Genomic DNA, 26051 nt, shown 5'->3' with positions numbered 1-26051 from the left:
GCTTCAGGTTTTCACCACGTAGACACGAATGTCTACAACATCTTGCGACTGCTGCACGTCAAAGGGAGGAAGCATGTCACAGCGGCAGAGGTATGTAGAGGAGGGACGACGGGGTTAATGCACCTCTGCAGGGATCACAGGTGTCACAGGGCAGGTGCTGGCGCTCCTCCTTGAACAATTGCTGTTATACTTATCAGATTAGATGATAATGGCCTAAGAGGTGTTATAACCGTGGTTAGCAGTGTAGCACATCTTAAGGTGAAGTGTGTGTGTGTGTGTGTGTGTGTGTGTGTGTGCGCGCCTGCGTGCCTGCGTACACCCAGGTGGAGGTGTCATGGAACAGCTTTAACAATGGTGATATATTCCTGCTGGATATGGGGAAGGCCATCGTGCAGTGGAACGGGCCCCAGAGCAACAGGAGAGAGAAACTCAAGGTGACTCTGAATGAGTAGAAAAGAAACTTTGACAGAACACGTCACATTTTTTTGGGAAATATTAAGCTATAAAGAATGATAGCCAGTGGTGAGTGTTAGCATACCTCCATCTAACCCGCAGCAACTGCAGTTTCTCCTCTGTGTATTCCAATTCCAATCAAGACTGTTTTCTCTTGATTCTAAATCACAGTATCTCATAAGTTTTATACTTCTAATTATTAATTCAGGCGAAGATCATTTTGGAGTAAAATGTATTTGGTGACTTTTAACAGAGGTATGCTAACACTTTCAATCCACAACCATTCATTGTGCTAAGCTAACGAATAGAGTATCTTGTTGTCTACCCCTCAGGGGACAGAATACGGTTCTATTTCCCAACAAGTTGTTATGTTCCCTGAAAGGATTGAAAACTAATACAGCATTTTATGTCACAGGGCTGGTTTAGCACTTTTTTAAAGTTTCTTCGGTAAGTAACATTTCCTCTCCTCCAGGCGGTCTTGTTGGCTCAGGACATCCGTGACAGGGAGCGAGGAGGCCGCGCTCAGATCGGTGTTGTGGAGGGGGGAGATGAAAAAGACTCACCAGAGCTGATGAAGGTCATGACGGCGGTGCTCGGACAAAGAACCGGGCAGCTGAAGGAGGCAATCCCCGATGACAAACCTCAGCAGGCGCAGAACGCCAACATCAGACTCTACCAGTGAGGACACCGACCTCCACAACATGGCAGGGATAATTCCCAGGCATTGCTCTAAATCGTCTTCATGATGTTTCTCTGCAGCATTTTTGAAAACAGTGGGAATCTTGTGGTGCAAGAAGTGGCTACACAACCTTTAACGCAAGACCTTCTTCAATCCACTGTAAATGGCTTTTTTCTTTCAAATCCTCGGCTACTGCTATTACAGAAAACTGATTCCAGTTCAAAGACTTTTTTCTTTGCTCTCTCACTTGCAGGACTGTTACATGGTGGATCAGAGAGGCTCCAGTGTGATGGTGTGGAAAGGAAAACAGGCGTCCAAGGAAGAGCGGCAGGCAGCTCTGACCAGGGCGATGGCGAGTATACGTCAACTTTTTATCTCTGGTTAAATAGTAACTAGTTGTAGTAATCATTGTCACGCCTCTTTACTCCCTCACCCAGGGCTACATAAAAGCCAAGAACTACCCATTGAGCACCAGCGTGGAGGTGATGGCTGAAGGTGGAGAGTCTGCCATGTTCAAGCACTTATTCAAGTCCTGGCGGGATAAAGGACAAACGCAGGGTCTGGGTACCACCTACAGCTTGGGGAGGATAGGTAAGACTGACTCAACGTAGATCTTATTAAAAAGAAGTTTAAAAAAAGAAAAGAATTTTATGTATACAATATTGATGCTTCTCTGCAGCAAAGGTAGCCCAGGAGAAGTTTGATGTGATGGAGCTTCACGCACGTCCTGAACTGGCGGCGCAGCAGCGTATGGTGGACGACGCCTCTGGTGACATTAAGGTGCAGTTTTAACAATCAAGACACACATATGATAGATAGATAGATAGATAGATAGATAGATAGACAGATAAACAAACAAACATTGAAACTCTTAAAATGGAACTAAATTTCTATTTAGGTGTGGCGCATTGAGAACCTGGAGCTTGCTGACGTGAATCCCACTACATATGGACAGTTCTATGGAGGAGACTGCTATTTGGTTCTGTACACATACCAAAGATCAAGCCAGCAACAATACATACTGTACATGTGGCAGGTCAGTTTTAACACGATTTAATACCAACTTTTGGGGAAATTTTCTAAATCAATATGTTTTGGTTTGATTAAGTCGACCATGATGAGCAGCAGCGGTCCAGAAAAGTTTCGCTTTGCTGGTCAAAACTCCAGTGGGGTTTATGAATCACTGCGTCCAGTCACAGAAGTAGTTCTGACTGTGTCCGGTTCTGTAATTACAATATTTAATAATAATTCCCTTGTACATGTTATGAAAACCCCTGTTATATTAATATAGCCAAGATCGTTAAGTTGAAAAGAGTGTTTGATGAAGGTATGCTAGCAGTTCCCATCCACTTCAATTCATTATGCTAAGCTAAGTCGCGGTCCACAGGTCTCTGTGGGTCTCAGCTCCCTGATGTACCACAGAGTAAAGAAGGGTATCTACCTTCATTTCTGACTCTGGAGAGGATGACAATGAAGTGTAACTCCCCAAATGTTGTTAGTTGGTGTGTCCCTTTTTAAAATATAATTAATATTAAAAAAGCAACCTCCCTGTTTATGTTCATCTAAAAAAGAAGAGTTGTTTTGTTTCTGTCAGGGCCGTCATGCCACCAAAGATGAGGTCACAGCGTGTGCCTATCAGGCTGTCAATGTTGATAACAAGTACAATGGTGCCCCGGTCCAGGTCAGGGTGGTCATGGGAAAGGAGCCCCGCCATTTCCTGGCTATTTTCAAAGGGAAGCTTATCATCTTTGAGGTTTGAGTTCTCATACAGAGAAAAAGCAACACAAATATGAATCCTACATATTTACGCAAGGAGTAAAAGTATGAGCATTGTTTACGTCTATAGGGTGGCACTGGTAAACCCGGTGTGGTCAGCCATGAAGGCGGAGCCAGGCTGTTCCAGGTGAGAGGGACAAATGAACGGAACACCAAGGCCACTGAAGTGCAGCCGAGGGCGTCGTCGCTCAACACCAACGATGTTTTCCTGCTGAGGACCGATAACATTTGCTACCTGTGGTATGGAAAGGTTTGTATAAGGAGCTAGGAGACAAAAGTCAGATAAGACCTCAATTACAGTTTGATCCTCATGTCTGTTTCCAGGGTTGCAGCGGTGATGAGAGGGAAATGGGGAGAGCCATGTCTAATATACTCTCCAGACAAGACAAACAGGTGGTGATGGAGGGCCAGGAGCCAGCTGAATTCTGGGTAGCTCTGGGAGGAAAGGCCCCCTATGCCAGCGATAAAAAGTAAACATAACCACATGTTTTAGTTTATGATTTTTATTTTTTTATTGTGACAACCTACACATCAATGCCAGGTGAAGATCTGGTAGGTTTCTTGCTCAATAACAGATGTTAAGACTTTCGGGTGGGGAGGTTGGGAGGGGGGTTTCAGTCTTCTTTCATCATGAAAGCCAAACGTAACAATTACAACATAACAAGGATTTGTCTACCGCATGCTTCCAAAAGACTCTTTAATCATATTCTGAAACATTAATAAGCTTACATTTAAATCTGCACAGATTAATTTTATATCAAGGTCACTGGAATATGCCCAATGTCTACTGAAGCCAATAGAATGACGCCTACACACACACACACACACACACACACACACACACACACACACACACACACACTTGTAGACTAGATTATGAGCTGTGTGTTGTTTCAGCTTGCAGAAGGAGGAGCCCCCTCACAGTCCCCGGCTTTTTGAATGCTCCAATCAGACGGGTCAGTTTCGGATGACTGAGGTGGATGATTTTGCGCAGAGTGACCTGGATGAGGAGGATGTTATGCTGCTTGACACCTGGGAAGAGGTGAGAGGTCAAAAGGTCACTCTCTGGAGTGCCTGAAGATTTAAGAGTGGAATTTGTCGAACAAACTAGAAGGGCACTTGGAGAGCGTAGATCTCTACCATGTCTAAAATCCCACTCTCAAACAACTTTTGTTCAGAATCTGCAGAAGATACAACATATTCTGGGTTCTCCCCCAGCCCTGGCACCACCTCTCAAATCAGCCTGCTAGTTTTTGAGTTATTGTGTCAACAGATAGATTCTTTGGCAGGGAAAATAATCAGACGCCGGGTGATCTGTTTAACTTTCTTGTGGGTTTATAGTGAATTTACTAATTTACATTAAAAAGAAATGAACACACTACTCTGAAGATGAGTAAAATGTTTGCAAGTGAGATTTTGTGTCAGTGTGACTGATCAAGGAGTTGTTCCATGTCTTGGGATCGGCCTACTACACTTGGGTATGTCAAAATATGAAGTTACTCCAAAGAGACCGTTAGCTTAGCATAAAGCCTTGAAGTATGTGGTTATCTAGATTATCCTGATACTTTATCTTTGAACAAATGATAAAAAACTTTGTAAGTGGTGTGCTTTGAAGGACAGAGACAGGTTAGCCAGTCAGTGTTCATCATGAAAGAAAGCAGTTTATTAAAATGTCAACCATTCTTTTTTATTTTTAGCAAACTAGCACTTCATGCTCCAAACCAGTAGGGGGCAGCATGTATTTGACAGTTGGGGTGTTGCGTGTCCGAATTTGCCAGTTTATTTGTTGACACTTTTCACTTATGGTCACAAACTATGTATATTGACTGAAAGAACAAGGTGTGGAGTGATCTCGATCTCACTCTTTTGTACTCGAGTGACACGCTATTTCTCCTTGAGGTGCTATGACAAGATGGCAAACTTGTTTTCAAACTCACAAAGTGTACCTTTAAAACAGCTGCCGGAGAGGAGGAGCCAGACACAGCAGGAGTTTACTGAAGTTTCTGATAATCACACACTGCTGGAATTTCATTTTAAATTTTGTCAGAATGAATTGACTGGATGGAAGATGAGAGCTTAAAAACAAAATTTGTCCTGCATGGACTATTCACTCTGATTGCTCTGCCACACAGAACAAACATTATCTAAAATGGGGCTAAAAATCACTCAATCTGTTGACTCAAGATATTATCAAACCAAAAGGATGAAACTATAACAGCCATTTAAAAAAAATGTTATCAGCGAAGGCTCATCAAAAGTCTTTTTTGCGCCATTGTGCGTCTCGTGGCGGAGGCGATACTTTTAACTTCACAGTTTGGCCACTGTGTTTGTCACCATCCCAGGGGCCTTGGGTGGGAAAAAAAAAAGTTGAATTAAAAGTTAATTGTCATCGGCACAACCTCTGACACATAAATCTGTCCATCTCTTGTTTGCTTCTCTCAAAATCCCCTCAGATTTTCTTGTGGGTCGGAAGCTTTGCCAACCAATATGAGACCAAGGAGGCGTGGAACAGTGCCCAGGAATACCTGAGGACCCACCCGGCGGGTCGCGACCCAGATACACCCATCATTTTTGTGAAACAGGGTTACGAGCCCCCCACCTTCACTGGCTGGTTCAATGCTTGGGATCCTCATAAGTGGAGCGTGAGTTTCTGGGAGGAGGACTCAGAATGATCAAAGCACCACAAACTCACTATTCATCGTATTCTATACCTGCACGTGTTCTTTTCATCTAGAGCCACACTGATATGAATGAACCAAATATCATATGAATACAATCATCGCAGTCATGTGCATGATTCAATGAATTGTTTGAAAATGAGGAAGTCTCTGCATGCCGACTAATTCTCAATCCTGGCTCACTTGATCTTCTCAACAGGGAGGAAACTCCTATGAGGAGATGAAAAAAAAGCTGAACGATGCAGCATCTCTCACACCGATCACTGTTGTAAGTGATTGAAACTAATTCTACCACTAATTGACCCCCATTATATGTACTAATAAAGCATTTATGATAAAAACCTATCCCTCTCATGCCTTACATAATGTTAAAATGTCTTTTCCGGGCAGCGTCATGTAAACTGTGTCTTGTCTGCAGGACTTGAACAACACTCATGTGAAGGGCGGGTTGGGTGGATACAGAGCTCCAGGAGGCCCTGTGAGCTCTCCTCCAGTCTACAGGGGTCACGGAGGGGATCTGTCCCCCAGACCCTCTTCACCTACAAGCCCGTCCACCCAGAGAGCCCAGTCCTCTCCCAGCTACGCGCCATCATCTCCAGCTGGTGTTGGAGGTGCTGGAATGTACCTGGACCCTGAACTCCTCATCAATAAGCCCCATGATGAGCTGCCCCAGGGAGTGGACCCCAGTCAGAGAGAGGTAGGTGCTGAATTACAAATCCTATTCAAAAGCAATAAAAGCGCAAACATGTAACTGCTTCAAGGATGATTGCAGTGCCCCCTGGTGTAATGGCACAGATGGTGCAGTAGAGGGCAGCCTGACTGTTTTCTGCTCTGTCTGTTGAATACAGGACCACCTATCAGATGTGGATTTTGAAAACCTGCTTGGCACAAGCCGCTCAGATTTCCAGCGCCTGCCAAAGTGGAGGCAAAACGACCTTAAAAAGAAAGCAGGACTTTATTGAGAAGACTAAACATTGTCAAACCAAAGTTCCTTCGAAAGCATTTAAACTGTTGTGATGAAAGACAGGATTCCTAGATTAGTTAACAATTATAGATGCTACCTAGATTAATATATTAGGAATCATGCATTGACTGACCTTCCTCAATAGTGATGCTTTATATATCTATATACAAGATATTTGCTTCATACAGTGATCACATTTTCTGACGTGTTTTACATATCATTTGCACCATAAATAAACAGATAACGCCTCCTTTCAGGGACTTAGCTGGTTTTATTTTACAAAAGTGCAAATAAACACTAGTGACATGACACATTGAAAGCACTGACACTTTTGAGATAGTTCACCAAATGATGACAATAAACTGAATAACAGAATTTGCCAGACATTAAATACAGTGAATGAGCAAATTTTTATACAGCAAATGGCTTGACATGGTCCTCATATCAGTAGTAATAGACAAGACATGATAAAGCGTAATGAGTGGATATATGAAAAACATTTACCAAACAAAATTCTGATATGAACGTGAGGAAGTGAGTCAGTTTGATAAAGTCACATCACACTAAAACAGAGTGCTTGTGTTTCTTGATAAAAACATGACACTGGTGAAAAATGTAATGAAGCCATATAAAATCTTTAAGAAAAAATTAAAACTAATCATTACACCAAAAATAGCTTAAATGGTAATCTACTGCTCTCCGGAGATGGTCACAAGTCTTGTCTTTCCAGTCTCAGTCTTTGGTTCCAAGTACGAGTTAAGGGTTAAGTCTCTTGTTCTTTTTGCCCTCTTTCTCCAAACTTCGTCGTCATGCCAGTTTAACAGTTTAGTGTTAGCTAAAAGATGGTGGTCTGAAATGTGGATGAATTATTGTCGCCATGCCAAAGCCAGCGCTGGAAAACTATCATCTTTTAAAAATACTCAGCTAATATCGGTTTAATCAAGGTAAAAGCTAGTAACATGCTAACGTATTTAGTAGCAAGCTAACGTATAGCTGATGTGGCTGAGTTAATGTTAAGCTAACCTCAGCATTAGCTTTCACGTTACCAAGGGATTGACCTTCTCAGATGTTGATGTTGTTGAACCAGAATCTTTTATGCTACCATCACAAACATAGCTGTTCTTTGTTTGCGCTTTGTGGGACGTTTTTGTTTCAAAAAACGTACTTCCAATGACAAACGTGCGCTGCTTCCCGTGGTTTTGTTGCTACGCTATCTGTGGATAGATGCATGATGGGATCAGATGACGTAATTCAGCTAATCAGATTTTTGTTGACATTAATATGCCAAATAAAGGCTAATCCCAAATCTTAAAGTCCACGTCAAGTCTTAAGTCTTTAGTGGTTGAGTCTAAATTAAGGCACGTGTGTGTGACTTACATTAAGTGCAACTTGATAAAGTCTCACACTTAACTCCCCATCTCTATTTCTCTACAAACAATTTCATAACTTTCTTTAAATAATTTCCAGCCCTGATCATTTACCATTTCCTCACATCATTTGTATAAAAGCTAAAATTAAAATTACGACTAGAGAGTTAGAGACGCCTACGAGTCATGGCAAATGACAAAGTACTTCTCTCCATGAGGGAATATTGGATCATTTGTCTTTAAAAGTGAATCATTTTCAACAAGACGACTGTTGGCATGAAGTCTTGACTGTCCGTGGCCGACTATTGGACGTCCACCAGCATGAGATGCACGAACAGTCCAGCGGAGCAGATGACATCGCCTCTTTTGGTGAGCAGTGGAACGTGGCGATATCCTGGAAAAGAGGAAGTGAGTGAGTTACAGCTTAGTTTGTGAATTTAGAGTAAAAAAAACAAAAAAACAAAAATACTTGTTTGGACAGCAAAGAGGAAAGTCACAGTCTATTGATAGTTGCCACCGGAAAAATCAGAGGAAAGACAGGAGATGTGACGTTTAAATGATGTTTCTAGTCTTCAGGGTGACTTTTAAACTCGGCCTTGGTCTTGACGCTTCATGCATCACTCACATCCTGCTGACCTCAGCATGGGGACTTCCTTACCGTTCTGTACACTGGTGAGCGGGAGACAGTACTGCCCCACGAGATCATTCTGGGATGTTGTGTCGTAATCCTCAACCACAAATCGCACCATGGTCAGCTCAGGGACGTGGATATCAAACCGGAACCTCTCATTCCACATGGGGTTGAATCCTGCGAGATGGAACATGATGTATTCTGATTACAGCCTTGAAATTAAAAATGCTATAAGAGGGAAATTGTTGACGCTTCAATCAAAAAGTGACCTGATTAGAAGTGTAATACATTTGGGCATTATAATGTGTTAAGGATGGCAGGATGTGAGGGTCACCTGAATCTGGTTCGGACTGATTGAAGTCAGACTGATGACTCCTGATGAGGCAGGTGAGTCTGACCACCAAGATCAAATTCAGGTGTGGGAAGGTTCTAGAAAATCCTGTGACCCACTGCTCTGGTGGCTCATTGTCTCTGACGGAGCTGGAGAAACATCCCCGTGTCCCTCAGTCTAAATACTCTTAGTCCTTTCACCTTGAGCTCTCGTTCCTGCTCGGCAGCAAGTCTTAGTTGTTTTCTTTGGGTTATTTTCGCTTTGGATCAGCTGCACAGCAGTACTGCATTACTTTAAGGTCCCCTTCTCAGTCCACAATTGGGTCCCACTGCCCAATCCCCCCTGACAACAAGGGACTTACTGGACGAAAACTGAACGATGCCTTTACTGAGTCCTGAGTACCTCAAGAAGCATTGCTAAATAAATCTTGGTCAGTAGAGATCTGTTTAGTCCTGCCCTCCAGTCTTGGCTCAACAACAACAACAACAAAAAACCAGTATGTTTGAATTTGCAAAGAAACATTTTGTGTTAACTGGGAAAAGTTAAAAAACAAAAAAAACCCTTGGCTTCACAAAGAAAAATTTTGGATTCCTTAGGAATTGTTCAGTATTTTGTAAGAAACATTTTAGAAAAACATTTAAGATTTGTAAAGAAACACTGTGGATTAAAAACAAAATTTACAAATATATTTTACTTGCAATAAAGTTTCATTTAAATGTTTGTGTGTTTGTTTTGCCCTAAAATCAATTTTTTGATTGCAGGTTAGATTTGCTGACCATTGTTATCAATGTAGTGAGTCTCCTTGCTGGCGCTGTCTGCCGGCACACCGTAAATCTCCACTCTCACCAGAGGGTCCACAATGGACTTGTGTTTGTCCTTGTTGAGCTTCGGCAACTGCTGAGCTGAGATCACCTATTGTACCAGGACACCACGCGCACACACACACACACACACACACACACACACACACACACACACACACACTCAATAAATTAACAATATAAATATGGAACAAAACAAAAATTACATCTAGGAATACTGATTTAATTCAATATTGAGATAATGGTCTGCTTTCATGGTGCAATAAGCAACTATTTCAAATCAAATTTGATAAATCACTGTTTCTGTCCCGTTTCAAAGGAAAAACTTCACCATGACATGAAAGGTCTTCCTCTTTAGCCAGGGCCCTTTGGAAAGTGTGTTGGGATCAAACTGAGAGGAAAGGCTTCGCTGGAATTCAGGTTTCAGGATGTATCCACACATTCCATTTGGTAAAAACCGTCCCTGGTTTAAGTGCATCTCCTTGGAGGGAGTCTGGAAGTTCAGTGCCACTAAAAAACAACAACAACAAACAAACACAGAGGAGGAGTGAGGTAAGTCATTGCTCTTCCTTTAACATGAGTGCTAGTGGACATCGGTGATGGGCTCGTACCTATTTGGCAACCAGTGTTCCACATGGGCACTGGGTTGTAGTTGGAGGAGTCGGTTCTGGAGCCAGCAGGGTAGATCCTGCTGAGCTTGTCCATGTTGTGATGGTTGAAAGCCGTGCCTACGAGAACATGTTCATGAAACACAATTAAAACCTGCTTTGATACACGTCCACACTCCCACACTGAAAAGACACTTGGTGTTTACCCGAGGTCTCCGCCAGGGTGAATGCTTTACTCTCCTTGAAGGAGGACATCTCGTAGAAGGCCAGGTTGTCTTTGGCGTGTTCAAAACCATGAAAATGGACACTCTTGCAGTAGATGACGATGTCTGACAGCTCTTTGGCAAGTTTGATCTTTGATTTCTGAAGGCAAGAGGGAAAGTTTCACTTTTTTCTTGCTTGACTGCATCAAAGTTCATACCTCAAATCAAACACGCTGGGTTGTTTTTTGTGTGTGTATCTTTTCAGATGATTAATAATCATATGACATAAGGCCTGGCTGACGCAGCTCACATTTCAGTCAACATTTAGAGTCACTAGTCATTTGCGACACATTTTTTCTTCGATAAAGTTCAGGAGAATTATCGTCCTATGTTTGCGTGCCTCCGCCAACCGCTCCAGTTGCATCCTTGTTTGTCAAGACTCATCAAGCTCTATGAAGCTGACGGAATTGAATAAAAGGTTCTTGGGGGGTTTCAGGGTAAATTTGGGCCCCACTGCAATCAAACAATACTAGGTTTTTCTTGGAAATGAACCAAGCTGACGTGGGATAGATGGTTTAGAGTTCCGGGGTATGATGACCGATTTCACGTGAGCCCAAACGAACCAGACTAGTTTGAAACTGACGACGTGCAAGGTGGTGAAAGTGTCTTCTTTTGGCCAGCTTCATCATTATTTGCCAAGCTAGTGCTGAATAACAGCAAGAAAATGGTTTTATTGAGCATGATGATGTCACAATGACATTGACCTTTGACCTTTAGGATATACAATCATATAGTATGTCACTCCACTACTGAGACATCTTGCCGTTGTTTGACCACCCAGACGTACTCAGCGCACCTTAGCTTTCGCCCTCTGTCCGTTCTCCTGCTCTGCGGCCTCGTCCTCCTCGGACACAGTATCTTCCTCAATGGTGTTATTATTGCTGAAGGCTGCGTCCAGTTTGTTCAAGCGTTTCCCCTTGATGAGGAACTTGCCCCTCAGCTCCTGTAAACACACAGCTTATAAGAAACAAAGTGTGCAGCGATCTGATGTGTATCTCTAAAGGCAGGGAAACACATTGTGCAATGGCGAAAATCATCCGTATCAGTGGCGACTGCCAAGTCACACCCTCTTGACAGCCAATGACAGAGGAGAAAATGTTGTGTGGACAATTATAACTTCCTTTGAGACCATCAGAGCCACAGGCATCCATCTCATGAGGGCTGTATTCAAGACACCATGAGGTCTTGGGAATGTCCCACAAATATGATTCGGCATACTATCCCTTCCTTCAAGTACTGAGGGCATCACTGTTGTATCCTTTAGATAATAAGAGAAACGATTATAAAAGGAAAGATGTAGATCAGACGAAAGAAAAAAAAGTATAAAAGGACTTCAAATATAGTTCTATTATCTGGTAGAGGGAGAAGGGCGTGCAGTGTGTTATATTTCATCATAAAAAGACGAAATGAATAAAACATTTAATCATTTAAATGAGCACTAGCAGAGAGTGGCATAGGGATAACAGTCCAAAAAGATAGAAGAAAATATCTCCCAAGTTTATGGGTTAGCAGTTAAACACCTAAAATCAGGTCTGCGGTTAACACGTTTAGCTATTTTAACATCATGTTCTAGAGCAAGGGCGGCACGGTGGTGCAGTGGTCAGCACTGTCGCCTCACGACAAGAAGGTTCCAGGTTCGAGTCCCGGCTCCAGCACAGGATCTTTCAGTGTGGAGTCTCCATGTTCTCCCTATTCCTGTGTGGGTTCTCTCTGGTACTCCAGCTTCCTCCCACAGTCCAAAGACATCAAGAGGGGACGAGGCTGATTGATACTCTAAATTGACCGTAGGCGTGACTGTGAGAGTGAATGGTTGTTTGTCTCTATGTGTTGGCCCTGTGATGGACTGGTGACCTGTCCAGGTCCAGGTCCAGGTGAGAGGCAGGGTTCACCCTGCCTCTCACCTGAAAGCTGCTGGGATCATCAGTTTATGCAGCACTCAAGTAATTTTCAAATGAGTATGCAACTTTTCAGTTGCAAACAAGACTTCTAAAGTCGCCGCGGAAAGTAAAAAACAGAAGTGTGCAGTACGTTGAGCTGATGCTGAAGTCCAAATCTGGAGTGTAGCAAAACATGAGCTTATTACCATTAGTGATTTTAGGGAAGAGTAAGTTGCAGAACAAAACTTGTGAGTGTCTAAAAATCCCTTTGGCTTTTATTAGAAGGGACCCGTGATGATGTTAAATTATCCCTCAATAGTTTTATGCCTGGTGGACAAACAATTAATACCAGCCTCTCGAGATACAACTTAAATTCCACTTGACAACCTCTTGCAGAATGGAAATGGCACTTGACACCCACACAATTTAGACTCTGTGTACAGTGGTTTATTTAGTGCTCCTATAATTAGAATAGATTTTACTTTAATCTCATCAACTCCCTTTCCCTGATAAATCTTACAGTTCAGCTGAGGTAAACAGGAAAGTAAGAAAATCAAGCTGAGAGGGCTGGAATGTTGAGGTGTGGTCTTCCTACTGCCGTTTATCTAGGAGGGTATGAGGCTGCACACACACTCTGAATATTATGTAATGTGTTTCAGTAAAGAGCCACACACACCTCAGGTGAGGGGAAGGTGGCGGGCATGGTGCTCCCGAGTGGCCTGGTGACCAGAGCATCACCCAGGATGGAGATGAGGTAATGAGCCATGAGCTTCTGTTGGTCCACGCTGCAGTGGTTCTCCAGGGACAGGATCACTGGGTAGTCCGAAACCTGGAACATGAACATATTTCTTAGTACGGTGATTAAATTCACGTCCAGTCTCACGGGTAAAATCTCCTGTACCTTGAAAGCGTAGTCTTTAATTGCTTTGATCACGTCTCTGAAGAGCACTTTGGAAGTGAGCGTGTATCCGTGATAAATGACAGGCTCACCGTTCGCGCCGTCCCAACAGTCCAGTTCCACACAGCGACAACTTTTCATCAGAGCTCTGCCAAAAGAGAAAATCCTCATATTTCACCTGACACAGAGATCACGGTTTACTTTCCATTTTAGCTTTGTTTAGGCTACAGAAAGACACAAGTGATGATGGACCAACTGAAAATCTCAGTATTATTTTTGTTTTGTTTATTTTTTGCTGTTGTATTCAATATTGTATCCATGCATCATCTAGATCTTATTCTAGATACAACACCATATTTTTATATTATTATAGATATACTAAGCTTGTGATAACCACAGACAGTATTTCAGACATACAACTTACAAACCTGCTGACTTTAGATGAGGGAACTGGACTTTCAACGTTGCTAACGATGCTAACTCAGAACATGAGCCGGCACATATGGGAACCCCCCAAATGAACTCAGCCCCCCCTGAAGTCCCCCATTTCGTGAGGTGCTCTGAGTACAGTTCAATTCCTAGTCCATGCTGCATTGTGAACACAAAGCACTCCTGGTTCACTCCACCCTCTACCAGTGCTCGAAAAACAGCAAGAATAGCAGCCGTCTTGTTCTTAGTGTACATTACCCATAAGCCAAAGCAGTCAAGGTCTGAGCTCCGTGAGCAGAAAGAGGACTCTGGTCCCCTCAGAGCTGAGGTGGACCAGAAAGAGAACTAACTGCTCTTTCAAAAGTCTCTTTTCTGTTGGTCCACCTTAAGAGGACTGAGTTTGGCATCTTATACAGGATTGTATGTGCAACCCTCCTTAATTTCAGGGCCTCCTCCTGCACCTATCTCTATATATTCATATTAAACACGATTATATACATTAAAAAAACTGTATCTAACATTGATCTAAAATGAAAAACATGGTGTGACCCACTTAAGTCTTCACTGTTGTGTTGCACTGGTGACCTGATTGGGAAGATGTAATTTCATTGGTCAAAAATAAGGAAGTGATGCATCATCAGGAGGAAGGAGATGGAAGGAGGCACTAAAGTTGATGCAGTTCTGATACTGAAGAGTATTTTACCGGATGTAGGCCTCGATACTGCTGGGCCCTTTGAGCTGGTCTTCCATTAGATATGTGTTGTGTGAGGAGGAGATGTAATACTGATTGAGGGGCTGGCTCATGTCCTGGTACACATCCTTGTGGGCCGGGTTCAGGATGGAGCCGTCCTCGTGATGGAGGTACATGAGGAAACCATCTTTGGTCATGTGCCTCTTCTGTTTCGCTGAAGATGGCAAAAAAGAAGACATGATGAAGATATGATACGAGCCTGGAGTAAGTTGAGGTTTCACATGAAGCCTACCTGTTGCATCCAGCTCGTACTTGTCTATCAGCCTGTAAGCGTCCTCCATGGTCACCTGTTCTCTCTGTTCATTCAGCAGAAAGTTAAGCACATCTCGAGCGCTCATCTGACCTTCGGTTTGAGCGTAATTCACATAGATCACATCAATCTCCTCCCTTTGGGTCAGCAGGTCATAGAAGTGCTTGATCTCAGAGCCTTCCAGGGAGCCGGAGTTGGACTTGTCACATTTCTGTGAGACAAGATCATTACAAATTGAGCCAGATAAACTAGATTAATAGTTTGGTGAAGCGAGAGAAACCTACCTTAAAAATTTCCTCTGCGTAGGTGTCGTCCACTTCAATGTTGATTTGCCGCAGGAAGTGCTTCAGCTCTTTCAGGGTCATTTTATTGTCCTCGTTCTTGTCTGCTTTACGCATGCAGTTGATGATCCAACTGGTGTACACATGTAAGGATTAAATTTGACTCAAAATGAGCCTGAAACAGCACAACCGGAGCTCTAAAACACAGAACATTTCCTGTTTGAAGGATACTGCTCACTCTTCTGCTGGCGACTCAGGTTGCGCATGTTGCTAATGACCTTCTCCAGGCCCATTACCCATTTTTTGGCCTCATCTTCATTGTCGGCCATGAGGTCGAGGGTCTTCTTGCGGCCCTTAAAGATGATGGAGAAGCACTTCTCTTCATCGGTGGGTTCCGTGTGTTTATGAAGGCCCTCAGACTGGCGGCCTTTACGCACTGAATCAATGTCATCTATGGAGACTGGACAGATGAAAAGGTCAGTTAGAAAACCAACTCGAATCAAAGGAATGCAATGAAAGTGTTTGGCCTTGCGACTAAAAATTACAAATAATGCAATCATGTCCTTGTGATTTGGCTTCAGCGCTCCATCTTAATGTTGCATTTCAAACAGCACATCGAGGAAATAACATCTCTTCTGTTATGGCATAATTACAAAGCTCCGAATTTACTATTTTGACCAACTCATCAGGTTTTTGGTAGACACATTTGTCCTGTGGAACGTAGCTTCCTCGCTAAGGCAAGGCAGCGCGCCCTTTTAGTCCTGACGATAAAACCAGAGGCTTATCTATCAACAGGAAGGCTTTTGTTTCTGTGCTTCTTGTGGATCACAATGTGCAAGACAACAGATAAAAAAAAACGTCTTCATAACTGTTAGTTTGTTGAGGGAGGATAGAAATGTTGTCATGTGGTCTAAACCAAGAAAGTCAGGGCAGGAGGAATGTTTTTGCAATAATGACATAAAACTGTACAGCTTCCTCGTGGTTTAATTCAGGTGAGAAAAATATCAGTCAGTTGAGCTGCTAAACGCTTTACTTTTTTTAAGGGCTGTTTACTGTCTGGTACTGTGGTTTAGTTAATTGGATACAAATCCAAACATATCGCTCGAAGTAAAAAGTAAAATTTAAATGGAAGGCGATGTGGACCATCTCCCAATCCAACCCCTACATGTGGAGTCATCAGTCGACTGTGAGATGTTTCACCAGGGGTGGATCCCACTGTATTGTTTGCTCCATCAAAAATAAATAATGAAAGAAATAAAATATGAAGTAGAGACTGAGTTTTTTCACTCAGAAAATCTATAAATAAGACAGCATTGACAAAAAAATTCTGTTCTGTTTAAAGCTGCAACAATGAATTGATTATTTGACAGAAAGAAGGTTAACTATTTAAAAAATGAACTGTTTCAGTCTTCTTTCTTCAGGCAAAAACTGTAAAAAAAAAAGGGTTCAAGAAATGATTTATACACATCAATTGGCTTTTTTCTTTTTGCGCTGCATTTTATAGACTTAATAATTCATTGATGTACTGGTCAAATAATTGATGGATGAATCAATAATGAAAGTCATCATTAGGGCTCGTCCGACTCCTGTCCCAGTTCCAGAAGCACGAATACTTCCTTCTTTCCCTTCCCCATGTTTGCTACTTATTCTGATCCCACAGGGATCTAAAATTCCAAACACATCACAACACCACAGTAGGAGGATCCAGCATCTTGTTTACAACTGAGTTTCTTCCTTAAACTGAGCAAAAAAAATTGTCCTTTGAAATGGATGACGGACAGAGACAGACATTTTGTTCTGGTCAACAATTTTTAAAATTCTTTGGCAAATCAGACACATGACATGCAGATTGGATTAGTGTAAAAGATGAAATCTGCTCTCATTTGATCTCCTCGCCTCACCCACTCCCTCTCTCACTGGGACAAACAGTCAAACACACAGGCTCTCCTAAAACACTACCGCCAACATTTCTGGGATAACAATGTTTTGTGTTATCAGACTCCTACACAAAGACATCATACAGTGGAGGACGCCGCATGTTTCATCCATACATTTGGGGGGCCAGCTCTTTTGTTGAGCAGCTTACTGTGCAGAGGGGCAATCATGATGTCATCACAAAACACCAAAGACTACGAGCTGGGGAGGTGAGAAGAGGCTTGATGTTGTAGCGCTGTTGCTACAATCACAATCACCTCCCATCAGAGAGGCTAACCACTGTTGTTCTTAAGAAAATCTGAGCCGATAGGGAACTTTAAAGGTCAGATTACTTAAAGAGAAAAACAGAGCAGGGAGGGGGAAGTGTGGTGAAACACACCCAAGGCCGGGAGGAGGAGGTGCCGGTGTGCACTCAGCTGATGGCTGCATGGACAGAATACCTTGGAAGCACTCAGAAGCAGAGTGTTTGTTCAGTGTGTGCAGGCAAGTTATCCTCAGAACACTAGAGAGGAGTTTAGGGCTGTGGAGTATTTGAAGAAGTCCACAATGGTCGTGTCACGTCACTCCAATCAAGCCGGCATCGCTTGCATACCAGATCGAATTAAAGAGATTAGTGTGACGGCCACAACAAAGACAAAATGTCTTCTACGAAAAAAAAATTTAAAAATAATTGCGTGTCTCATTTAACTGTCAAGTGAATATTGAGGGAAACTGCAGATGCACATCTGCTTCCAGCGACTGGTTTGACGAGTTTCCAACTTGTATTCATTTTTTTTTAAAATTCAGCTGTTTCCATCAATCTTTTTCTAATGTGATACCTACAAAAATGTACATGAAAATACATAGAACCAAACATGCACGTCACCGTGTTTGTGCAAACTTCACCTTCAAGTTAATGTTCAGCATTGAGGTTGTTGTGTAGAAGGCAAGTGAAAGGACTCGGCCTAAAAAAACCCCACAGTAACAGCTACAGCATACAACGCAGAATAATTGTAGTGATATGTAACATGCAAACAGATGAAAAGCAGAGTGTTCAGGGGTTAAAGGAAGTCATATTTGTGTCATCTGACGTGTGTCACCTTTTTTTTATTGTGAAACACAAAGGTGCCATGGTTACATGGTTCACGTGAGCCTGCGCATGGCTGCTGATCTTGATTCCAAAATCTGCATCTACAGGAGATGGCAATATAAGTTGACTATTTTTGGGTATATCTGGGTCAGTGAGTTTGACAAAAGGACAAATGTAATTATGACAAATGACAACCAATACTGCCCCCCCCCCTTCTCCTTCTTTTCAGTTTTTACTCTACGAAAAGCGATTTTAACGGAACACTAAATGATAGAGACAATACCTGTCAGATTAACCACATCGCGGAAAGTTTCCAAACTAATCAGAAGTGGCGTCATCTTCAGGTTACTTTTAGGGCTTTAGAGTTCCGTTTTTTTGAACAGTGTTGCTAGTGATGCCCTTAATAGCTTAGCATGCTCTTCTGAATTAAAGATGCATTGAAACGTTATTTTCAATCCCAAAACAGAGGTTTAAAAAGCCAACTGTGAAATTATCAACACAATGAAGGCGCTGTCAACATTTGAGGAAGCAGGACCCAAATGCAGATGGAAAAAAAAAAAACAGTAAAAATGGGGAAGTAAAGATGACCTTTATTGAAATGAAACAAAAAAATTCCTCTCTCAAAAATCAAAAAGTGTGTGAACATGAGGGCGGGAACTGAAGAGGACTGTAACTAACGAGACACAGGTGAGTCGCCCAAAAAGGCGGGAAAAAGGGACAGAGACTCGGACGTTTAAAACCAAGGAGAAAAGCACCTTGGGAGCCACAGAAGAAGAGAAAATCCTCCATCTACAGCACTCCAACGACAGATACGTGAGCTTTTCATATTTCCAAGGATTTTTACATTTCAAGGCCTCGGATTCTATTTGCTTACAATTGTGGTTTTAAGTGTTTTCTCTTTACCTTTTTGTATCTTTACAAAAGTAGAAGAAGAAGAAGTAGAAGCTGAAGAAGTTAATGAAAAGAAAAAAAAATAAGGAAATTAAAAGGATGAGAACCAGGCCTTTGACATCGGATTTACATTTGTGATTTTATACAAAGAATTCATTCATTTAATTTTCAGAAAATATGCTGGATTGTCAAGTTATATACACAAGGGAGGTACTTTTCAAACTAAAATCGATAAAAGTACAGGAACTACAGGGCCTTTGGAGAGCGGAGAGTTCCAAAATCATTTTGATGGATCCTTAACTGAAGCGCTACCATCCTACCGAGCTTAATCTAAATCCAGTCACAGTTATTAGAGCTCAAATTATGAGCTTCCTGCCCACATTCTCTAGCTGTACTTAAATCAGTTCAAGGCACTAACTCATGCAGTATGTCTGCGGACGAGCCTTTGAACTTTTTTATTTGCTTCCTCTTCTGTTCAATTTCTCTTCTTATATCTAATCTGATTATGTTCATGAAAAAACAAAAAATAAAATAAAACCTGCCCCATGACCATTCACAAGACCTGATGGCTGCATCCCATCTGTGTGTACGTGTGTGAAAAGAGGAAAGATGCCTTTATTGGAGTTATAGCTGCTGTGTGTGTGTGTGTGTGTGTTTGTTCAAGGTTGACGCTCGGGCCAGAGGTTATCAGACACAGAAACAGCAGCCCCTCGCAGGCCGGGAGAGTCAAAGCTAGAAGGGCCCCCTAGGACCCAGAGAACACCCTTAAAGAAGAGTCTTGAACCAGATATAAGAGGAAAATAATCTCTCTGACACACACGGAGTCAGGAAACACACTAGCATTTTCCAGTCTGGTGGCACTGCAAGTATCTGAGCTGTTTCCATTCTCTGATGGGATTCTTGTGGTGCGTTTGTGTTTCTACAGTAATGCAAAACCTATTGTTGAGATCTGAAAAGAGGGTATATGGCAATGGACACGGTATTGTTGTGTTTTATGCAGGATGTTTATCGCGCCAAACAACTAAAAATACACATCGATACAAAGACTGAACACAGCAGAAGACAACACTCACAGGTCTGGTTTCTCTTGAATGTTTTGTGGGACTCGTGCCACACGGTCCTGCAGTCCTCTTGCAGTTTGTAATAGCGATTCTTCTTCCAAGAGTTTGATCGAACCTTGACCAGTAACCCGCCAATGAGCAAGAACTGCAGATCTTCATCGCCCTCCAGACCTGTGGGAATGCAGACAAAAGTTACACAAAGTAGATGATCTGCTGTTGGGGAAAAAATATCCAGAGATTTCACTGTAAATGGAAATATGGACATTGGTATGGGGGGGGGGGGGGTCAGTTTGAGAAGCAGGTCTTTGGTTATCTAAACACATAATTCACAACTTTTTCACACCAACTTTTTGGGAAACAACTGCCATCCTCTCCAGAGCCACACAAGAACACAAAATCCCATCTCTCCTCTGTGCGTGCATTAGGGAGGTGAGACCCACAGAGACCAGCTAACTGCTACTGAGCTTAGCATAATAAATGCTAAAAGGTAGGACGTGTTAGCACAGCTGCACGAAAAGTCTAAAATTAAAAGGTCTTGTAATTCATTAACGTTTAGCAGACCCCTAGTTATATTAATGCAGGCAAAGACTATTTGGAAACAAGAGATGATTTTGACTCTTGAAAGGTGTATGCAAACATTTCCCATCCACTACAATTCAGTACGCTAAGCTAACTAGCATTTAGCAGTTCCCTATGGGTCTCAACTCTGGAATGCACACAGAGGAGCGATGGGTACCCCTCTGGCTGTGGGGTAGTTGGTAAATAAGGGTGTTTTCCAAAGATGTACCATGTTCATTTGTATTCCTATGTCATGTAGTCTCTGTTATGTGGGGTTGAGGAATTTAAATGCCCCACAACAAGTTGAGCCTCATAGAAAACAGAACATTTGAGTAACTTTGTAGTTCAAGTTTAAACATAGTCAGCTATTCAATTTATGCTCCTGACTTACATTCATAACTAGCCTCAGTATAGCCTCAGCCCTCCAACTACAGAAGTGTTTAATATGCAACATGTCACAACAGACGAGTGGTGCCGGTGGCTTATCATTCAGGTGAAGCAATGCTGTGATTATGAGAAGGGTGTGTGGCATCTGCTGATTCTAAATTCATGTACAAGACTGTTGTGAAACCACCATAAGCTAACAGGACAATGTTGGTAGGACAAGGTTTACTGTGAACGTGGGGTAATGTTGTCAGTGTTCGCTGGGTGGGACGGAACTTGGACCTGCACTTGTAAATCTTTGATTCCAGAATGCAGAAAGAGCCAGCCATGTAAGGATTTAGCTTGAAGCTAATGGAAACAACAACAAAACTGTACAAAAACATCTTTACAAACTCAAGTGCATCAGTCAAAATACTCCACATCATCTACATCCAGCCACGTGCGTAGTAACGCAGAGCGCAAACAGCCTCTCGCATCTAATTGAACCAACTTCTTCGTACGGCATAAGTATTATATTTTGTTGGTTTTTGACAAGGATGATAGTTTGGATTCTCTTGAAATTTTGTAAAATTGGAATCCTTTCAGAAGTTAAAAGAGTTATTACCCTCAGTTTAACATAACGTGACTGGCTCTCCTGCAATCTAGTGTTAAAAAAAAAAAACATGGGAAAAACAGACACCAATTTGTGAGCACTTGAAAGGCAAAATACCCTCTTTTGGTCAAGTATCGCTTTAAAATGGCTATTAAATGTCATAAACAGCATTCTTTGCCAGAATATAGTACAAGTTACCTCCCCCCATTCACCAAAGGGCATCTGAGGACAGCTGCTTTCCTGACAAAAACTATGTCCGGGTCGTGGGCAGAACCACAACATTACAGGCATTTTTTCCCAGGTCGTGCCACAGACTCACAGAGGCTGTTTATGAGTCTTTGGCCTCACTGTCCAAAGCAGCTGAAGCGCCTCGACGCCGCCTCTGCTCAGTCAGGCTTTCTATTGGGGGTTTACCTACCCCAGCATACCAAAGCTGCTTGCGTTTGTCACCTCCTTTATTATGAAATCCGTGAAAAGGAGGTGCATGATTTGACTCAGCCACAACCTTTGTGTTGGGTTTGAGATACAAGAGAACAATAACAATATCTCTGACATCTGCACGTCCCATGATTCATACCATAGTTTATGAGAATCAGATGAACTTTTTGCTGTAGTCATCATTTTCAGATGCAGTTAGAAATTCTCCTGAATCTACGGACTACACCCCGAGTAGCAAGCCAGGGCAAGAAGAAGGGTAAAAAAAACAACCCTGAATCCTTCAGGCAATGATTTAGGTTCACACAATTTTGAGCTAAAAATAAATCCTGTGTACTGTCTAGTACAACATGTTCTGCATCAGTTTGAAGTCAGAATAGCTGAGATTTCTCTCTATAAAGCTCTAAGACACCTATGCAAATGCAATGTGACGATACAAACACGAAGCTACCACTAGCCACATGTTGCACAAACATTTCAGACAAATAAGACTTTCACAAAACCCATTCTGAACACAGCAACTCAAATAAAAAGAATGAGACAATTTTTCCAAATGAACTCAGGCAATTTATTCCAGCCCAGGGACTGTGGTATGCCAAGTTCACTCTTGTCTGAGACAGCAGGAGAAAGCAAATTGATAATCTATATTTACATGCGCAGCTTCTCCAAAATTCCAGATTATAGATGCTCCTTGAAGAAAATGTCTGATGTAACGCAGTGTAAGATGCCAACTTTTTACTGGGAAATACACTCATCTGCCATTGTTCGTGGCGCCAGTGCCACAGTGAAAAGTCATCAGATAAGATTTAGAGGCTTTATATCTGCAGAGGTAATTACCCTCATCCTCCCAAACAAAGTCCATCATGACTTGTAGTCATTCTTGTAATTGAAAAGAACCAGATTGTTTCTGATGTTTTGTTTTGTTTTATTTTGTTGTTGTTTTTGCTGAATTGTGCTTTTAAGGTGGTGCCTAACATCACTGGGTTTCATGAAAGGAAGTTCCAATTATCTTTTGTAAATGCAGGGAAAACTGTTGTGGAGAAAGCATATTAGAAGGCTTTTGACTGAGGTATGCTAACATGCCCATCCACTACTTTGAATTATGCTCAGCTAACTAGCCTCTGACATAGACAGATAGCCTTCTGTCTTAGAGGAAAGTGTTATCTATCTTCCTGTCCCACTCTGGAGAGAAAGGTTACACAATAGCACTTCCCAAACACTTCCTTTTAAATCATGAATGAATCAAGATAATTGACTGTTTAACATTTTTATTGCTCTACTGTTTCCCCGGTTTTATGAAAATCAGGAAGTTATGCAAAATGAAACTAAGAGGCACAAAGGAAGACCACAGAGGAATCCTCCTCTCCTCAGTAGCTGCCTGAAAGTTTTCAGCACTTTTCCTGTGTTTGTCTCTTCTTCTAAAGGGGCACGGTTGTAAGGTTAACACCCCACCACCAGTCTCCTCTGAGGTGGCTGAACAGAAAGAATGCATCGCTCAAGGCAGCGGAAGATCCATAGTACGTCTTTACTGTACTTTGTCAAGGCATCCACCTCCCCAATATCAACAACAACCAAAAAACTCTGTTTAATCTGAGAGATTGGATATGATCTGTGATTTGTCGATATAAAGATCTTCAGAGATGTTAGTAATATAAACAAAGTGTGTGCGTGCGTCCGTGCGCGCCTGCGTGTTCGTTGGCAAAATAATCCACTGGACCGCGTCACAGTTGCACCTTTCAGAGACTTACCTAGACGTTTTCCGTTCTCTTGTGCAACTTTTTTCACGTGTTCCTGGAAAGCCAGTTCTTCAGATGGTGTCCTCTTCGGACCTTTACGTAAACACGACATGACGGACTCACTTTTTGTTTAAGCTGCTAATATTATAGATCCAGTCGGAATTTAGACCGTTCTCGGTATGGAAACAGCGGTAGACACCGTCCACCCTCCCCTCTTTGGGCGGGTCCTAACACTAAAACACTGTTGGGTCCTCTATCTGCTGTTAAAACGGCTTGTAAACTTACAGGGAAACGTTCAAAATAGTATCAGTCACAGTCTCTAAAGGCCTTTTTTTTGCTGTCGACACACATGGCGAGTGTGAATTTCAGCCCACCCGATGAGATTTATGCTCTTGGGATGGTCACACTTTCAGTAAATACAGACACGTGGCCCCCCTTTCAAGTCCTCTGCATTATTACTTACGGTCTAAATGACGCGCAACGTTTAGTCCCGGTTGCACACAGGTCAGGTGACGGATCGACTTGTTTGATGCATTTTACGCAGACTGTCTCCAAACACTGGAGCAGCAGCTCCATCATGTAAAAATTTTCTCTTATGTGTTGGGGGTTCATCCTAGATCAGTACCTCAACCCTCCGCCTTTAGTTTCATAAAAACAAAATAAAACAAAACAAAACAAAACCAGGGCATTTTTACGTGTTAATGCGGACAAAGCACGCAGAGAGTGACTTTGACGCACGGGTTGCAATGTTATTTATCCAGGCCTGAAGAAAAACTGCGCCATCTCACGGTGAGAATACAACAATGTTGACCTCTTTGGAAACATTGACACTGTAAACTCAATTTTAGATACATGACATTGAATTTAGGCAGCACTCTGTACATAAATCTGTCGTTCACATATTAGAAGTAATACCTGCATGAATTTTCTCGTTCTTCAAACGACAAAAACTTGTTACCAAACAAAACAACTATCATCATGCGTACCTAACAATCTTTATACGGAAAAGATAACCAGGCAACCTTGGAAGTCAGGTAAATGTAAAGGAAGTTTTTGTGTGTCGCGCATCGCTTCACTTGGTTTAAAAAAAACAATATTTTTGCTCTCTGATATAAATACGAGTCTAATGATGAATACGTTTTGATTAAAACGTAGGTTGTAGGTGTTTTCCACTCATGAACCTCTCTTTGAATCTCTCTTTGACTGAGGTATAATTGCACTCACCATGTCTCCCAGTTGTGCCATTTGCCTCCATTCTGAATCCAGCTCTAAACCACCATGCGCGGAGCCAAAGTCCACTTCTCCGCTGGAGTCAGCTCGATGATAATCATTCAACAACAACAAAAAAACACCACTCCAGTGACGAGACAGAATCCAACTTATGTCCCCCTCTGACTCGAACCACACAGTGCGCAATTGAGCCAACCCATGAGGTTCTTATGCGTCCTCAGTCAGTCCACACCCACAGCAACACCGGTCTGACGAGCTGTGTTTGCCCGTGTGACTTCCATTCACCCATTGGAAACAGAAGCTACACCTTACGCAGGAATTCTGTTTAAAAGCCTAAAAAAATATAAGCTTACGATAAGGTGATGTTTGAAACCTTTTGTTGGAATTTACAGTTGGACTTTTGACGTGATTTCATGAGGCATTCAGGTACCTGATTTCTTTAGGGTGTTGACCTAGTTTGGCACAGACTTCTCATTTATAGCGCTTGCCTCTCCCCTCTGTCTTCACACTTAGAGGTGGGTGCTTCATCACTCCACATCCCAACATGTTGACAGTCATCATTACTGTAATACCAAAGGTCTTAACACAAAGTTAAAGACACTGTAACAAGCATGTCACCGCAGGAACTGGCTGACAGTTTGACAAACCCAAGTATGGAGGTGCTGGTGAAAAAACAAAAAGTGTCACCAAACTCTGTATTTGAAGTCAATGGGGAAAAAGTGTTTGTGTGCGGGACACAAGCTCTCCTTTTCATGGATCATGACTTGAATGTCATATTCGAGGACTGGGACAGGCCCTTCTTTGTGCCTTTTTATTATCAGTGTCAGCAGGCCCGTTCTGTCCTATGAACTCCCGTGCTAGAGCAAAAACAGCTCCCTGACGAAGCACGCGGAGCTCCCAAAGTGGGCTTGACAATCATTTCTTTGAGATTCCTACTTGAGCACCACATGAGTTGATCACCACAGTGCAGGGTTTCGTTTTGAATGCTTTTGCCATCCATCTGTCACGATTAGTTCTATTTATTATTTTGTGACTTGTTCTCTATTACCCTGGGACTGCCCCCTTTTTTTGCAACCCAGTGCTCAAAGCTCAACAACGATTTG

At 42.3% G+C, this 26051-nt stretch overlaps 2 protein-coding genes across 5 annotated transcripts in view; one reads left to right on the top strand and one right to left on the bottom strand.

Annotated features, from left to right (window-relative positions):
- Positions 1-7223, top strand: part of vill (villin-like) — a 13913-nt gene extending 6690 nt beyond the window's left edge. For all 3 annotated transcript variants that reach the window (XM_086190684.1, XM_086190685.1, XM_086190687.1), the window contains exons 5-20: positions 1-90; positions 324-434; positions 926-1131; positions 1213-1291; positions 1386-1484; positions 1570-1723; positions 1812-1912; positions 2031-2168; positions 2727-2885; positions 2979-3158; positions 3233-3378; positions 3806-3950; positions 5362-5550; positions 5786-5854; positions 6005-6283; positions 6435-7223. The exon at positions 1-90 is cut by the window's left edge and continues 19 nt beyond it. In XM_086190684.1, coding sequence (XP_086046810.1) covers positions 1-90; positions 324-434; positions 926-1131; positions 1213-1291; positions 1386-1484; positions 1570-1723; positions 1812-1912; positions 2031-2168; positions 2727-2885; positions 2979-3158; positions 3233-3378; positions 3806-3950; positions 5362-5550; positions 5786-5854; positions 6005-6283; positions 6435-6548 — 2259 coding nt within the window. In that variant the 3' untranslated portion in view covers positions 6549-7223. The remainder of the gene's footprint in view (positions 91-323; positions 435-925; positions 1132-1212; positions 1292-1385; positions 1485-1569; positions 1724-1811; positions 1913-2030; positions 2169-2726; positions 2886-2978; positions 3159-3232; positions 3379-3805; positions 3951-5361; positions 5551-5785; positions 5855-6004; positions 6284-6434) is intronic.
- plcd1a (phospholipase C, delta 1a) lies at positions 6808-25114 on the bottom strand. 2 transcript variants are annotated; one of them, XM_086190689.1, is made up of 15 exons: positions 24943-25114; positions 20026-20184; positions 15289-15517; positions 15061-15190; positions 14759-14987; positions 14479-14680; positions 13350-13494; positions 13125-13277; positions 11368-11514; positions 10515-10671; positions 10312-10428; positions 10032-10210; positions 9656-9791; positions 8576-8725; positions 6808-8311 (listed from the first exon to the last, which is right to left on the bottom strand). In XM_086190689.1, the coding sequence occupies exons 1-15, from the start codon at positions 24971-24973 to the stop codon at positions 8220-8222; spliced, it is 2256 nt and encodes a 751-aa protein (XP_086046815.1). In that variant the 5' UTR covers positions 24974-25114; the 3' UTR covers positions 6808-8219. The 2 variants fall into 2 exon arrangements, with proteins under 2 accessions (XP_086046815.1, XP_086046814.1); XM_086190688.1 differs by lacking the exon at positions 24943-25114 and adding an exon at positions 23731-23967.
- Positions 25115-26051: the final 937 nt, after the last annotated feature.

The sequence above is a fragment of the Aulostomus chinensis genome, chromosome 21, assembly GCF_037954235.1.
Source record: "Aulostomus chinensis isolate RoL2024-O1b breed Wild chromosome 21, RoL_Achi_v1.0, whole genome shotgun sequence".
NCBI lineage: Eukaryota > Metazoa > Chordata > Actinopteri > Syngnathiformes > Aulostomidae > Aulostomus > Aulostomus chinensis.
Note: the sequence above shows the minus strand (reverse complement) of the source record. Positions and strands in the feature narration are given on the sequence as shown.